A 14,236-nucleotide genomic window follows, 5' to 3' on the forward strand; every position below is an offset into this window, starting at 1 on the left:
ATTAAATGAGTGGAATTGGAAACCCCTGCTCTAGATGAAAACCACTGTCTTGATGTCCAATTTCTAATATCGTAGTATCAATTGATACTATGTACTATCAATATGTGTCTATTAGCTAATTAAATAATTAGGTTATTTAGTAATTACTTCCTATCTGAGAGCTCTCTGGATTGGTCAGAGATGGAGTGATGTCTCACAGAAGTTCTGTCTGTTATTATCCATCACACTTCAAGCCAAAATGACATGCACTATTTTACTTGCTACATATTAAAAATGTAAAAAATACACAATATTTTTATGCATTTGTCAATGCACAAACAATGATCAGTGCATTTGATAATCCAGATGTTTGGTGGCTCTGCTGATACTGAAGTTCAGTGTATTCACTAATACAGATGTTTGGATGTTAGGCGTGTCTGCTGATACTGATGTTCAGTGTATTCACTAATGCAGATGTTTGGATGTTAGGCGTGTCTGCTGATACTGATGTTCAGTGTATTCACTAATGCAGATGTTTGGATGTTAGGCGTGTCTGCTGATACTGATGTTCAGTGTATTCACTAATGCAGATGTTTGGATGTTAGGCGTGTCTGCTGATACTGATGTTCAGTGTATTCACTAATACAGATGTTTGAATGCGTGTCTGCTGATACTGATGTTCAGTGTATTCACTAATACAGATGTTTGGATGTTAGGCGTGTCTGCTGATACTGATGTTCAGTGTATTCACTAATACAGATGTTTGGATGTTAGGCGTGTCTGCTGATACTGATGTTCAGTGTATTCACTAATGCAGATGTTTGGATGTTAGGCGTGTCTGCTGATACTGATGTTTAGTGTATTCACTAATACAGATGTTTGGATGTTAGGCGTGTCTGCTGATATTGAAGTTCAGTGTATTCACTAATACAGATGTTTGGATGTTACGTGTGTCTGCTGATACTGATGTTCAGTGTATTCACTAATACAGATGTTTGGATGTTAGGCGTGTCTGCTGATACTGATGTTCAGTGTATTCACTAATGCAGATGTTTGGATGTTAGGCGTGTCTGCTGATACTGATGTTTAGTGTATTCACTAATACAGATGTTTGGATGTTAGGCGTGTCTGCTGATATTGAAGTTCAGTGTATTCACTAATACAGATGTTTGGATGTTACGTGTGTCTGCTGATACTGATGTTCAGTGTATTCACTAATACAGATGTTTGGATGTTAGGCGTGTCTGCTAATACTGATGTTCAGTGTATTCACTAATACAGATGTTTGAATGCGTGTCTGCTGATACTGATGTTCAGTGTATTCACTAATACAGATGTTTGGATGTTAGGCGTGTCTGCTGATACTGATGTTCAGTGTTTTCACTAATACAGATGTTTGGATGTTAGGCGTGTCTGCTGATACTGATGTTCAGTGTATTCACTAATGCAGATGTTTGGATGTTAGGCGTGTCTGCTGATACTGATGTTCAGTGTATTCACTAATACAGATGTTTGGATGTTAGGCGTGTCTGCTGATACTGATGTTCAGTGTATTCACTAATACAGATGTTTGGATGTTAGGCGTGTCTGCTGATACTGATGTTCAGTGTATTCACTAATACAGATGTTTGGATGTTAGGCGTGTCTGCTGATACTGATGTTCAGTGCATTCACTAATGCAGATGTTTGGATGTTAGGCGTGTCTGCTGATACTGATGTTCAGTGTATTCACTAATGCAGATGTTTGGATGTTAGGCGTGTCTGCTGATACTGATGTTCAGTGTATTCACTAATACAGATGTTTGGATGTTAGGCGTGTCTGCTAATACTGATGTTCAGTGTATTCACTAATACAGATGTTTGGATGTTAGGCGTGTCTGCTGATACTGATGTTCAGTGTATTCACTAATGCAGATGTTCGGATGTTACGCGTGTCTGCTGATACTGATGTTCAGTGTATTCACTAATACAGATGTTTGGATGTTAGGCGTGTCTGCTGATACTGATGTTCAGTGTATTCACTAATACAGATGTTTGGATGTTAGGCGTGTCTGCTGATACTGATGTTCTAGCTCGAATTGTGCTGATGTACTTTAGGCCTAGATTTCTTCAGAACAATTTTGTGTGTGTTCACACACAGTAAGGCCAAAGGAATGGAAGCAGTACAGCCTGGGCACAGCGTCAGTGTGTGTTACACAGTAGTTCTGACCTTGTCCTGCTTATAGTGGTCAAAACACTGCAGTGGATGCAGTGGAGCCGACGGCTGGATTCACAGGAGCCTCATTACACGATCTAACTGAACTGTGTGTGCGTGTAAATAGAGGAGAGTGAGTACAGAACAAAAGAGAGAAAACCGTCAGTGTCATCCTTCAGTACACACTCACTCACATACACTGCTGCAGTGCAGCCCTGGACTGGACTGAAACCCACAGTAAACGTCTCTCTCTCTCTCTCTCTCTCTCTCTCTCTCTCACCTCTCTCTCCCTCTCTCTCTCACCTCTTTTACCATGTCGAGCTCCCCTTTCTTTTTCTGTCTGCATCCCCCTTTCTATCTCACTTCTCCTTTTCCTCTCCCTCCTGTCTCTCCTCCCATCTTTCTTTCTCCTGTACTATCACTTCATCCCTCTTTAAGTCTCTCTCTCCTTGTCTTTCTCTCCTTTCTCTCTCTCTCTCCTTCTCTTTCTGTCTCCTCTCTCTCTCCTCCGTCCTTCTTCCTCCATTTCTGTCCCTGCATTCTCTCATTGTCTTTCTCTCTTCTCTGTTTTTTCTCATTTCTCTCTCTTCCCGCCTTTCTCCCTTCCTAGCTGCATTCCTCTTCTCTCTCACTCTCTTGCTCTTTCTCCTCCCTCTTTTCTCTCTTCCTTTCTTTCTCTGCATTCTTCTTCTCTTTCTCAATTCTCTCTTCTAGCTCCAGCCCATTCTTTTTCTCTCCTGTACTTTTTTCTCTCCCCCCTCTTTGTCCTTCCTAGCTCTGCTTTCCTCTTCTCTCTCTCCTTCACTTTCACTCCTTCACTCTTCTCTTTCGATTCTCTTTTTTTTCTCTCTCTCCCTCTCCTCCCTTTCTTTCTCTTTTTCTGTCTCTGCACTCCTTTCTCTGTCACTTCTCTTTCTCTCCTTTCTCTCTCTGTCTCTTTCTTTTCTCTCTCTTTCTCTGTCTATCCTCCCTCCTTCGTTCTTCTTTTCTGTTGCAGCTTTCCTCTTCTCTCGTTTTCTGGTTCTCTATCTCTCTTTTCTCTCACTGAACTGAATTGAATTGAATGGAACAGATGAATTGGAGTAAAGACTGTATGAGTGTTGGTCCTCATGTACAGTGAGGGAGGGTGTGTGCATCCCTGCAGCAGGACAGTTTGTGGTGTGTGTGTGTGTGTGTGTGTGTGTGGATGCTGAATAAGGAGAATCACCGGTGCGTCCCCCGCCTCGCTCCCCCCTCCCCACCCGAACATCCACGACCGGCTGAGGATGCTGCCCGGCGCACTTCCTGTACCGAACGTGTGTTTGTGTATGCGTGTGTGTTGTGTGTGTGCATGTGTGGCGTGCGGAGAGGCGAGGCGAGGAAGAGGACGAGGGGGTGATGAAGAGCGGAGCATGCTGGGAGCCGGGCACGGTGCGAACCTTCTGCAGCTCAGGCTGCCTCAGTCGGCTCAGCAACCCGCAGCTCACACACCACTCACACGCTGGCGGACGAGGAAGAGGAGACGGAGCCTCATCTTCATCCTCACACACTCCAGCTCTGGCTCCAGCTCCGGCTCCGGCTCCCGCTCCTGTCCGCTCATCCTCCTCTTTTTGCCGGCTGCTCAATTTTGCCTGCCTCCGAGGTAGGCTCTCTCTCTCTCCCTCTCTCTCTCCCTCTCTCTCTCTCTCTCTCTCTCTCTCTCCCTCTCTCTCTCTCTCTCTCCCTCTCTCTCTCTAACTCTCACACTCTCTCTCTCTCTCTCACTCTAGCTCTCTCCCTCTCTCTCTCTCTCTCTCCCTCTCTCTCTCTAACTCTCACACTCTCTCTCTCACTCTAGCTCTCTAGCTCTCTCTCTCTCTCCCTCTCTCCCTCTCTCCCTCTCTCTAACTCTCACACACTCTCTCTCTCACTCTAGCGCTCTCTCTCTTTCTCTCTCTTCCCCCCTCTGTGTCTCTCTTTCCCTCTCTCTGTCTCTCTCTCTCTAACTCTCACACTCTCTCTCTCACACACTCTAGCTCTCTCTCTCTCTCTTTCTCTCTCTCTCTCTCTCTCTCTCTCTCTCTCTCTCTCTCTCTCTCTCTCTCTCTAACTCTCACACTCTCTCTCACTCTAGCTCTCTCTCTCTTCCCCCCTCTATGTCTCTCTCTCTCTCTCTCCCTCTCTCTGTCTCTCTCTCTATCTCTCTCTCTAACTCTCACTCTCACACTCTCTCACTCTAGCTCTCGCTCTCTCTCTCCTTTCTCTGTCTCTCTCTCTCTCGCTCGCTCTTTCTCTCTTCTCTCTCTCTCTCTCTCTCTCTCTCTCTTTCTTTCTATCGCTCTCTCCTCCTCCTCTTTTTTGTTTCTCTTGCTTCTGTCTTTCTTTCTTTCTTTCCTCCTTGCTAACTTTATTGGCTTTGACCATATACAGTTGTAGTATTACTAGAGCTCTATCTCTCTATCTCTCTCTCTTCCTCCTCTTTTTTGTTTGTCTTGCTTCTTTCTTTCTTTCTATCTTTCTTTCTTTATTTATTTATTTATTTCTGTCCCCCTCTCTAGTTATCTCACTCCATCTGTTTATTGTCTTCTTACTTTTTAAAATGGAACAACTTCATTGTTGCTCTATACACTTGTAGTATTACTAGAGCTATATCTCTCTTCTTCTTTCTTAAGGTCTATCTCTCTATCCCTTCCTCTTTTTGTTTTTCTTGCTCATTTCTTTCTTTCTTTCTTTCTTTCTTTCTTTCTTTCTTTCTTTCTTTCTTTCTTCCCTGTTCTCTGTTAGTAAATGGACTTGTATAATAGTGTTTCCAAAATCTCTCTCTCTCTCTCTCTCTCTCTCTCTCTCCCTCTCTCTCTCTCTCTCTCTCTCTCTCTCTCTCTTTCTCCTTCTTTCTGTCTCTCTCTCTCTCTCTCTCTCTCTCTCTCTCTCTCTCTCTCTCTCTCTCTCTCTCTCTGGTGTTGTTGGGTGTTCTGCTAGCTCCTCTTCACCGCTCCTTCACAGCCTCACTTTCATTTCCAGCGTTTGATTGGCATCTGCAGGCTCTAAGGAAGGCAGGCTGCAGCTCTCTATGTACTAATGCACTTGTTCTGTCTTTTTTTTTCTTCTCTCTCTCTTTCTGTCTTTCTCATTCGCTCTTTATTTTTAGCCTCACCTAGCCACGTCTGGAGTAAGCCTAAAGCAGCTGTCTGAAATATTGCCCAAATATATGTAATATCGCTGCCTGTAACCGTGACTGTGAACTACTTCACTACCGAAGTGACACCAGGCTGAGTTCTAGGCCAGCGCTGTGCACTCCTCTGGGTCCTAAAGCCCTACTTACGCTTTTATTTTTAATGATATTAGGTTAGAGGGGAACGTCACTGTTTTTAGGCATGTGTCTGTATAAGCTAATATAGAGAAGAAAGTCATTGTCACGTCTTTTGCGAGCTTTCTGTTGAGAATCTCACTCCCAGTGATTTAGTTTGGGATCAGTTACATGGTATCGAGCTGCAGGAAATAGCGTCCAGGTTTCTCTTCCTTCACTCAGAGCTGCTTGGCATTGCTGCTGACCGACTGTGTTTGAGCTCCTTCCAGAGGTTGAACCTGTGATGCTTGTGCCAAACAGCATGCTTCTCACTTGACTACACTTCTGAGAGCTGACTGTAGCGAAGAGTAGCTGTATTTGTGGTGTTTTAAAGGTGGCATCTAGTTATTTGGTTCTGTTATTCAGCTAAATCAGGGGTCGGCTCTTTACTGCCCTGTTGCGGCTCCACAGAATTCGATTTTTAGCTAAAAGTAAACGAATCGTCCTTTACAGTAAAATAAAGCTCTGCTGATCATTCAAACACAGTTTTAACAATGAATGGTCTTAAACACTGGAGTTCTACACTCACCGGCCACTTTATGTGTTCAGTTGCTTGTTAACACAAATAGCTAATCAGCCAATCACACGGCCACAACTCACTGCATTTAGGCGTGTAGAGGTGGTCAAGACAACTTGCTGAAGTGCAGACCGAGCATCAGAACGGGGAAGAAAGGGGATTTAAGGGACTTTGAACGTGGCGTGGTTGTTGGTGCCAGACGGGCTGGTCTGAGTATTTCAGAAACTGCTGATCTACTGGGATTTTCACACACAACCATCTCTAGGGTTTACAGAGAACGGTCTGAAAAAGAGGAAATATCCAGTGAGCGGTCAGTTGTGTGGATGAAAATGCCTTGTTGATGTGAGAGGTCAGAGGAGAATGGGCAGACCAGTTCCAGATGATAGAAAGGCAACAGGAACTCAAATAACCAACCAGAATCTCTGAGGAACGTTTCCAACACCTTGTTGAAAGTCTGCCACGAAGAATTAAGGCAGTTCTGAAGGCAAAAGGGGGTCCAACCTTTTACTAGCAAGGTGGCTGGTGAGTGTATGTATAACAATCTAGACACGCTAGCAGCTAACGAAATAGCAAAATTGCTATGCACCATTTAAGGTGGAACGGAAAAATTCCAGCAAGAAGCTGGCGAATGAGGAGCGACTAAAAGGTCACTAAAATGTCGAGCATTGAGAGACATTTTACGCAAAACTGTTCTACTTTTGTGGAAAAGTTTCCTGCCGGAGATGCGAGAAAAGCAGCTCAAGCTGAGCTAAAGCTTAAAGCAGAGCAAAGTATGTCTGCGTTTTCATTTATATTATATTTTTAGCCTATTCTAGGATGCAATCAGCCTTCAAGGATGCCCCTGGATTGGGATACAGCTTAAATAAAGCTTTTCTTCTTTAAGTCAATTAGAAGAAAACTGTATATTTTAACACTGAGCAAGCAGGCAAATTGTCTGCTTATTAACTTCGGAGGTTTCTTTATTCACTAAGTGTCCTATCTTTTGTTTTTTAAGAGCAAATAATGCTGTTATATATTTGAACTTAGAAGGTCAGCCAGTACTGATTTCTGTTAAAGTGGAATTCCATAGATTTTTCAAATTTTCCACATTATTCCGCATTATTGTTTAGATGTAAACAAAATCAAAAACAAAAGCTCTCCTCTAGAGAAACCTACCAACTCAGAATTGTTCACAGTGGTGGAGATGGGAGGCAGCCGTTTAATGCCTCTAAAAGCTTCGTCACTGGAAGTCCGTATATGAGATGCTTGTGAATTCACTGCGTTGTTCCTAAGACATTATTTTACAGTAGTTTTGAGAAAAGCTTTAAACATCACCCGTCACTTTAAAAACAAATTCAGGGCGGAGAGGTTACATCTAAACATCTGGTTACATCTGAATCTAAATCGGTTGGATTTTTTACACCCCTATTCATTTATTCATCATTCCACACTCGATTTTCAAGCAACTAAAGGCTCCATTCACTCTTAAGTTCTCCATATCAGTTTTTGGGGCCTGTGTTTTTGTGCACACTGCAAAGAAATGAGATGCGAAACTAAATTATAGGCATTGGGGTAATTAACCCTGCCTGATCCGTTAGGACTGGAAGTAATTACCATGAAATGTGTTTTTTATTGTGTCTCCAGCCCTTAATACTACAATCTGTCACCATTCATTTCATCCATTTGGGCGAGGATGGTTGCTGGTGGGGTCATTTCAGGTGACCTTTTTTCATTTGCTGTGTTTAGTAGATAATGAGAGAAATGTTCATTGTCAACATCATTTCTGATGACTGAGATTAAAGAGTAAAACAGGAAATACCAAATAATTAGCGCTGAATTAATAACACGTTTAAGTTAAGTGATACTTTTTTTAATCCCACAAACGGGGAAATTCCACCTCCGCATTTAACATATCCGTGAAGTGAAACAGCACATACACACTAGTGAATACACACACACTAGGGGGCAGTGAGCACACTTGCTCGGAGTGGTGGGGGTTAGGGGTCTTGCTCAAGGACACTTCAGTCATGGACTGTCTGCACTGGGGATCAAACCCGGCGACCTTCCGGTCACAAGGCTGCTTCCCTAACCTCCAGCCCACGAATGCCAGAAAAAAAGAAACACAGAGGTCCCAAAGATGAAACAACAGGTGCTCCTGGGCCATGGAAAATAAACTCCGAATAATAAATCCATGTTGCGAGAGGCAAAAACCCAAAATCCATCCTCATCCACAAAGCATGTGCAAAATAAATCCCAGAACAAAGAAATTTCAGGCCCACCGTCTTAAGAAAAGTATTAAAAGCCTTTATTGAAACGGCAGTAAGTATAAATGTGTGCTGACACCTCGTGGCAGTCTCCGGCCTTCATTTATTCAGATTCAAAATGACCCGCACACGTGAAGTACCACATAGTGTAAACATGTAAACAAAGAAAGATGTCATGTTCTGATACACATAAGCTGGACGTCCGTCCCACCGCCGTCTTTTAAAGCTCAGAGCATAAACTTCGTCTCTTCTGCAGACCAGTTCCTGCTCCCGCCGTGAAGAACGGGACGCATACGATCAGAACGCACTTTCCGATAGGGAATGTGATCAGATACAGGCGTTTACACGGTTGTTATTCCTTTATTTAACAGATTATTTACAGCCTATAATAGACTAGCCTATTGAGATCGAGGTGTTTACATGGGCGTATTCTGTTCCGGATTGAGCTGTTAGTCGGACTATTAACAGATTATTAGGCTGCGTTGAAACGTGGCTGGTTTCTCATTAGGTCAAATGAGATTTTAGCCAGTGTTCTGTAAAGCCAGCAACTGTTGCTATGAAAGGAGGGATGTGTGGGTGGAGCAGTGATAGGTTAATTCTTATCTTGATCCTTGATGCTCCATGGCTTAGAGTGTGTGAGTAAAAGTGAGCTGCACCTTTATGAAGAAACTCTGTAGAAGTGCAGGGGAAAATGTAGAGCAGCAGAAGTCACGGAATACACTGTGTGTGTGTGTGTGTGTGTGTGCGTGTGTGTGTGTGTGTGTGTGTGTGTGTGCGCGCTGGGCAAGAAACACACAGGCTCAGGGGCTTCCTTCTTCTGGGAAACTAAAAAATGTAGTAAGACTATCGTTAAAAAAGTTGAAGTGTCATCATTTTTGTTTTTGAAAAAGCAGCACTGTTTCCACCTGAGGGACCACGGGGGACACACTGTATCTCAGGCCACACAGAGACAGCAAATACAACTCACAGCTCAGCTCTGTGTGTGTGTGTTGGGGAGGAGGGTGTGTGTGTGTGAACCTTAGTAACCTCTCTGCTTCAGGATTTCTTCAGTGTCCTCAGCAATTGGAAGTCATCACGTATGGAGAAAAAGACATTCTGATTACTGTCACTAGAGCTGACATAGGCACTGGTTCATGCTTGACTGGAATAAAGCAGTATTTTAGATTGTAGTGGGCATTAAGTACCTTGTACCTCCATTTTTCAGTTTTTAACATAATTTGACAGTTCTGGTTCCATTGACTTACATTAAAACTAGTAGGTTTTTTTCCTTCTCCTGTAAAGTTACTGTTTTAGAGATGCCAGGTTTTCTTCCAACAACAGCGATATGTTTAACAGACAATTACACAGAAGCCTCAATGAGTAAATGTCATTCATTTTAATATGCCCACTCTTTACCTTTATCACAGGTTCCATTGCATTCTGGAGGCTTGCTTTCAGTTTTTCAAAGAAATCTACAGGGATGGTGTTCCACACCTCCAAAGTTCATCCTTAGTAGTTGGTTTTATTTATTACTCGTTCTCACAATCCAGATAATCCCGAAGTTATTGTACGACTGTTTTATTTAGAGTCATTTTGGTATAGATTGTTTCTAGTGGGTAGTGGGTGGTGCTGTCACCTCGCAGCGAGAAGAGCCTGGGTTCTGTGCCCCGGCCAGGCAACCAGGATCCTTTCTAAGTGGAGTTCTGTGTTCTCGTGTCTGTGTGGGTTTCCTCCGGGTAGTCCGGTTTCCTCTCACAGTCCAAAGACATGCAGTCAGGCCTGTGACTCGTGTCTGTGTGGGTTTCCTCCGGGTAGTCCGGTTTCCTCTCACAGTCCAAAGACATGCAGTCAGGCTAAATTGCTCCTAGGTGTGAATGTGTATGTCTGTCTGTCTGCCCCGTGATGGACTGGCAGCCTGTCCAGTGTTTTTCCTGCCTTCCGCCCAATGACCAGTGGGATAGGCTCAGTAACCCAGGAATGTAAAGCGACTTAGATAATGTGTGTGTGTGTGTGTGTGTGTGTGTGTGTGTGTGTGTGTGTGTGTGTGTGTGTGTGTGTTCCAACAGTGACAGTACATCAGCATGTTTGTTAAACTATCCATCATCAAATCAATAATGTATATATATAATTGTGTGTGTGTGTATATATATATATATATATATATATACAATTGTATACAACTATATAATAAGTGTCTCTAATAACTGTGTAGTTACACCTGAATACCACATGCAACAGCACTGTGACTACTGTTGAGTGAGTCAGTGTTACACATGGATTACAGTGTTAAAGCTAAACCTTTAATAATAAGTGGACAGTGTCTGTGTAGTTGGTATGTAGGTACTGTGTAATAATGCAGTGGTAATGTAGACGTTGCTTTGGGGGAAATGCAACACATTTAATTAATGCCATAGAAGGTACATGTTAATATGAGGGGGTGTCTGCTGTTCAGTCACATTACAGAATGGTTTAAAGCTGGAACTGGCTACAGTGCCACAGCACTAGCAACATGAATGCTGGCTAAATGTTAGGAAAGCTGGCAGATATGGTGTAAGTAATGTCTTAATGTAAGTAATTACACGCTTCCTTTCACTGCTGGAAAAGAATCCTGTTATTACAATGTAATTACATTTGTTATTACCCTTGTGTGATAACATGAAAGAGAATTGGCTGTTACTGTTAAGATACACTTGTGTAATTACATAAGGCTGTACTTCAGTAATCCATCTATGACAGAGACTAAATCATTAGTAGTTACAGTGTTGGTGCATATGGTATTTACATGTAACTACACAGTTATTGGAGACAATAAAGTGGGATTGAATATTGTTAGCAGGTTGTAAGATACACATAGCTTCCGTGTGTGTGTGTGTGTGTGTGTGTGTGTGTGTCGCTACCTCTGCTAGTCTTTACTCTGGGGCCTCCAGCACATTGCCCAATTACTGCACAGGATTACACTCTCCCTCAGGCTCTCACTCTCTCTCTCTCTCTCTCTCTCTCTCCCTCTCTCTCTCTCTCTCTCTCTCTCTCTCTCCCTCTCTCTCTCTCTCTCCCTCTCTCTCTCTCTCTCTCGCTTACTGTACGACAGCTGCGTTCTTACACACCCAGGCGATATCTTGGTGTGACTCATCCTCAGATTCATACAGAGATTCCTCTTCCTCCGTTTTTTCTGATGATGCTGTGAATAGCAGCTGTGTTTGATCATGTGGGACGTGTATCTGCATCAGGTCATTTCATCCTAACCTGTGTAACCTGCCAGTCGCGGTGAGTGGGATTCATTTTAGTAGCAGGTGTGTATGTACATGCATGTGTGTATTTGTGTGTATGTAGTTCATCCGCCGCACACGTGCAAAAGAGGTGTGTCTGCATGTGTGTGTGTAAGCCTCTAAAGTTTGAGCACACTCAGTCAAGAAATTTATTTCCTAAGTGAAAATAAGTTACACATTAAACCATAAATGTAGCATTTTAGCTCATTTTACTATACAACATACTGATTTATCACACTGCAAAAATAAAATGTGATCATAATAAAAATGTAATATTTAAAATATTTGGGTGGTGGGTCATTCTCAGCACTGCAGTAACACTGATGTAGTGGTAGTTTGTTAGGCTGTGTTGTGCTGGTACGAGTGGATCAGACACAGCAGTGCTGCTTGAGTTTTTAATCACTCACTCCACTCACTGTCCACTCTATTAGATACTCCTACCTTGTCGGTCCACCTTGTAGATGTAAAGTCAGAGACGACAGCTCATCTGCTGCTGTACGGTTTGTGTTGGTCATCCTCTAGTCCTTCATTAGTGGTCACAGGACGCTGTTGGCTGGATATTTTTGCTTGGTGGACTATTCTCAGTGCAGCAGTGACACTGAGGTGTTTAAAAACTCCAGCAGCACTGCTGTGTCTGATCCACTCAGACCAGCACAACACACACTAACACACCACCACCACCACATCATTGTCACTGCAGTGCTGAGAATGATCCACCACGCAAATAGTACCTGCTGTATGAGGGTCATAATGTTATGTCTGATTGGTGTATAATGTAACGTGACTATCTCCGGATACCAGGCTTAACTTGGAGAATGTGATTAGAGATTTTGCTGATCTCGTCCCCATACTGCTGTTAACTGGTATTAACTGGTATTGGACTGGTGCCATCTCTAACTGTGATGCTGAATTTTATCAGTACTGCCCAGTGCTGGTTTGTGTGTATTCATATGAGAACACATGAGAGCAGCTGTGAGAGTGTGAGTGAACAGGTGTGTGTATTTGTTTGTGCCATACATTCTCTATTATTAATACTGTTTATGGAAATTGATACTCATGTTTATGTCCAGAGCCGCCTCACTGTCCTCTCTGTCTTAAGGCTCTGACACACTTAGCCGACCATAGACAGCCAGAGACCACCAGTGCGTTGGTGGACGACACCTGTGCATGTGTGATATTACTGTTTAATGTACAAACACTGACTTTTCAGTACAGCCCTTTTATCCCCCCAGAACTGAGTGAATGAGGCTGGTAAAAACAACTGCTCAGCTTACATTTCTGTGGGTTTTCTAAGTGAAAATAAGATCAAACTCATCCTCTACAGGGCACACACTTAAATATGACATTTTAATGCAAGTTTTAGTGCATTTTTTGCTCACTGGAAAAAACATATACATATAAATATAATATATAAATGTGTTTGTACGCCTGTTGTGCCTGTATGCCTGTTGCCCTTTACTCTATGTGTAAATTTCATGATGAATGGGCCAAAAGAAACAGGGCAGAATTACTTGAACAACACATCTGGTTCCATTGACTTACATTAAATGTAATATATACTGCTCAAAAAAAATAAAGGGAACACTTAAAAAGCACAATATAACTCCAAGTAAATCAAACTTCTGTCAAATCAAACTGTCCACTTAGGAAGCAACACTGACTGGCAATCAATTTCACAGCTGTTGTGCAAATGGAACAGACAACAGGTGGAAATTACTGGCAATTAGCAAGACACACTCAATAAAGGAGTGGTTCTGCAGGTGGGACCACAGACCACTTCTCAGTACCTTTCTGCTTTCTGGCTGATGTTTTGGTCACTTTTGAATGTTGGTGGTGCTTTCACACTCGTGGTAGCATGAGACGGACTCTACAACACACACAAGTGGATCAGGTAGTGCAGCTCATCCAGGATGGCACATCAATGTGAGCTGTGGCAAGAAGGTTTGCTGTGTCTGTCAGTGTAGTGTCCAGAGGCTGGAGGCGCTACCAGGAGACAGGCCAGTACACCAGGAGACGTGGAGGAGGCCGTAGGAGGGCAACAACCCAGCAGCAGGACCGCTACCTCCGCCTTTGTCTAAGGAGGAACAGGAGGAGCACTGCCAGAGCCCTGCAATATGACCTCCAGCAGGCCATAAATGTGCATGTGTCTGGACAAACGGTTAGAAACCCACTCCATGAGGATGGTATGAGGGCCCGACGTCCACAGATGGGGGTTGTGCTCACAGCCACACACAATACTGAGCCTCATTTTGACTTGTTTTAAGGACATCACATCAAAGTTGGATCAGCCTGTCGTGTGTTTTTCCACTTTAATTGTGTGTGTGACTCCAAATCCAGGCCTCCATTGGTTAATAAATTAGATTTCCATTGATGATTTTTGTGATTTTGTTGTCAGCACATTCAACTTTGTACAGAACAAAGTATTCAATGAGAATATTTCATTCATTCAGATCTAGGATGTTTTATTTGAGTGTTCCCTTTATTTTTTTGAGCAGTGTGTATATATATATATATATATATATATGCTGCGTATGTTGCACTTCTACAGTTTTGCGGCCTGCCCCCTGCTCCCACTATAAAGAATGTTTCCCTTTCACACAGGTGCATTAAGCACACAGCGTGTCAGCCGTCAGCTGCAGTTTTCAAAGGAGGCGAGAGGCGACGCTGATCTGTTGAAAGATGATCTTCAGTTGGTTTTGGTTGCCGCTGGTTCTTCCTCATCAGCTTAGTGTGTCTCAGCTCTTAGACACAAAC

General features: G+C 43.0%; 1 protein-coding gene across 6 annotated transcripts in view; it reads left to right on the plus strand.

Annotated features, from left to right (window-relative positions):
• LOC108435368 (oxysterol-binding protein 2-like) overlaps positions 1-14,236 on the plus strand; it is a 128,313-nt gene that overhangs the window by 60,473 nt on the left and 53,604 nt on the right. Inside the window, exon 1 of one of the 6 annotated variants that reach the window (XM_037531820.1) lies at positions 3,480-3,794. The exons of the other annotated variants lie outside the window; for them this stretch is intronic. Within the exon in view, the coding sequence (XP_037387717.1) occupies positions 3,551-3,794 (244 nt within the window). The 5' untranslated portion in view covers positions 3,480-3,550. Of the gene's footprint in view, positions 1-3,479; positions 3,795-14,236 lie in introns of those variants that run through there. 6 annotated transcript variants of the gene reach the window in all.

This window comes from Pygocentrus nattereri, chromosome 20, assembly GCF_015220715.1.
Source record: "Pygocentrus nattereri isolate fPygNat1 chromosome 20, fPygNat1.pri, whole genome shotgun sequence".
In the NCBI taxonomy this organism is placed as follows: domain Eukaryota; kingdom Metazoa; phylum Chordata; class Actinopteri; order Characiformes; family Serrasalmidae; genus Pygocentrus; species Pygocentrus nattereri.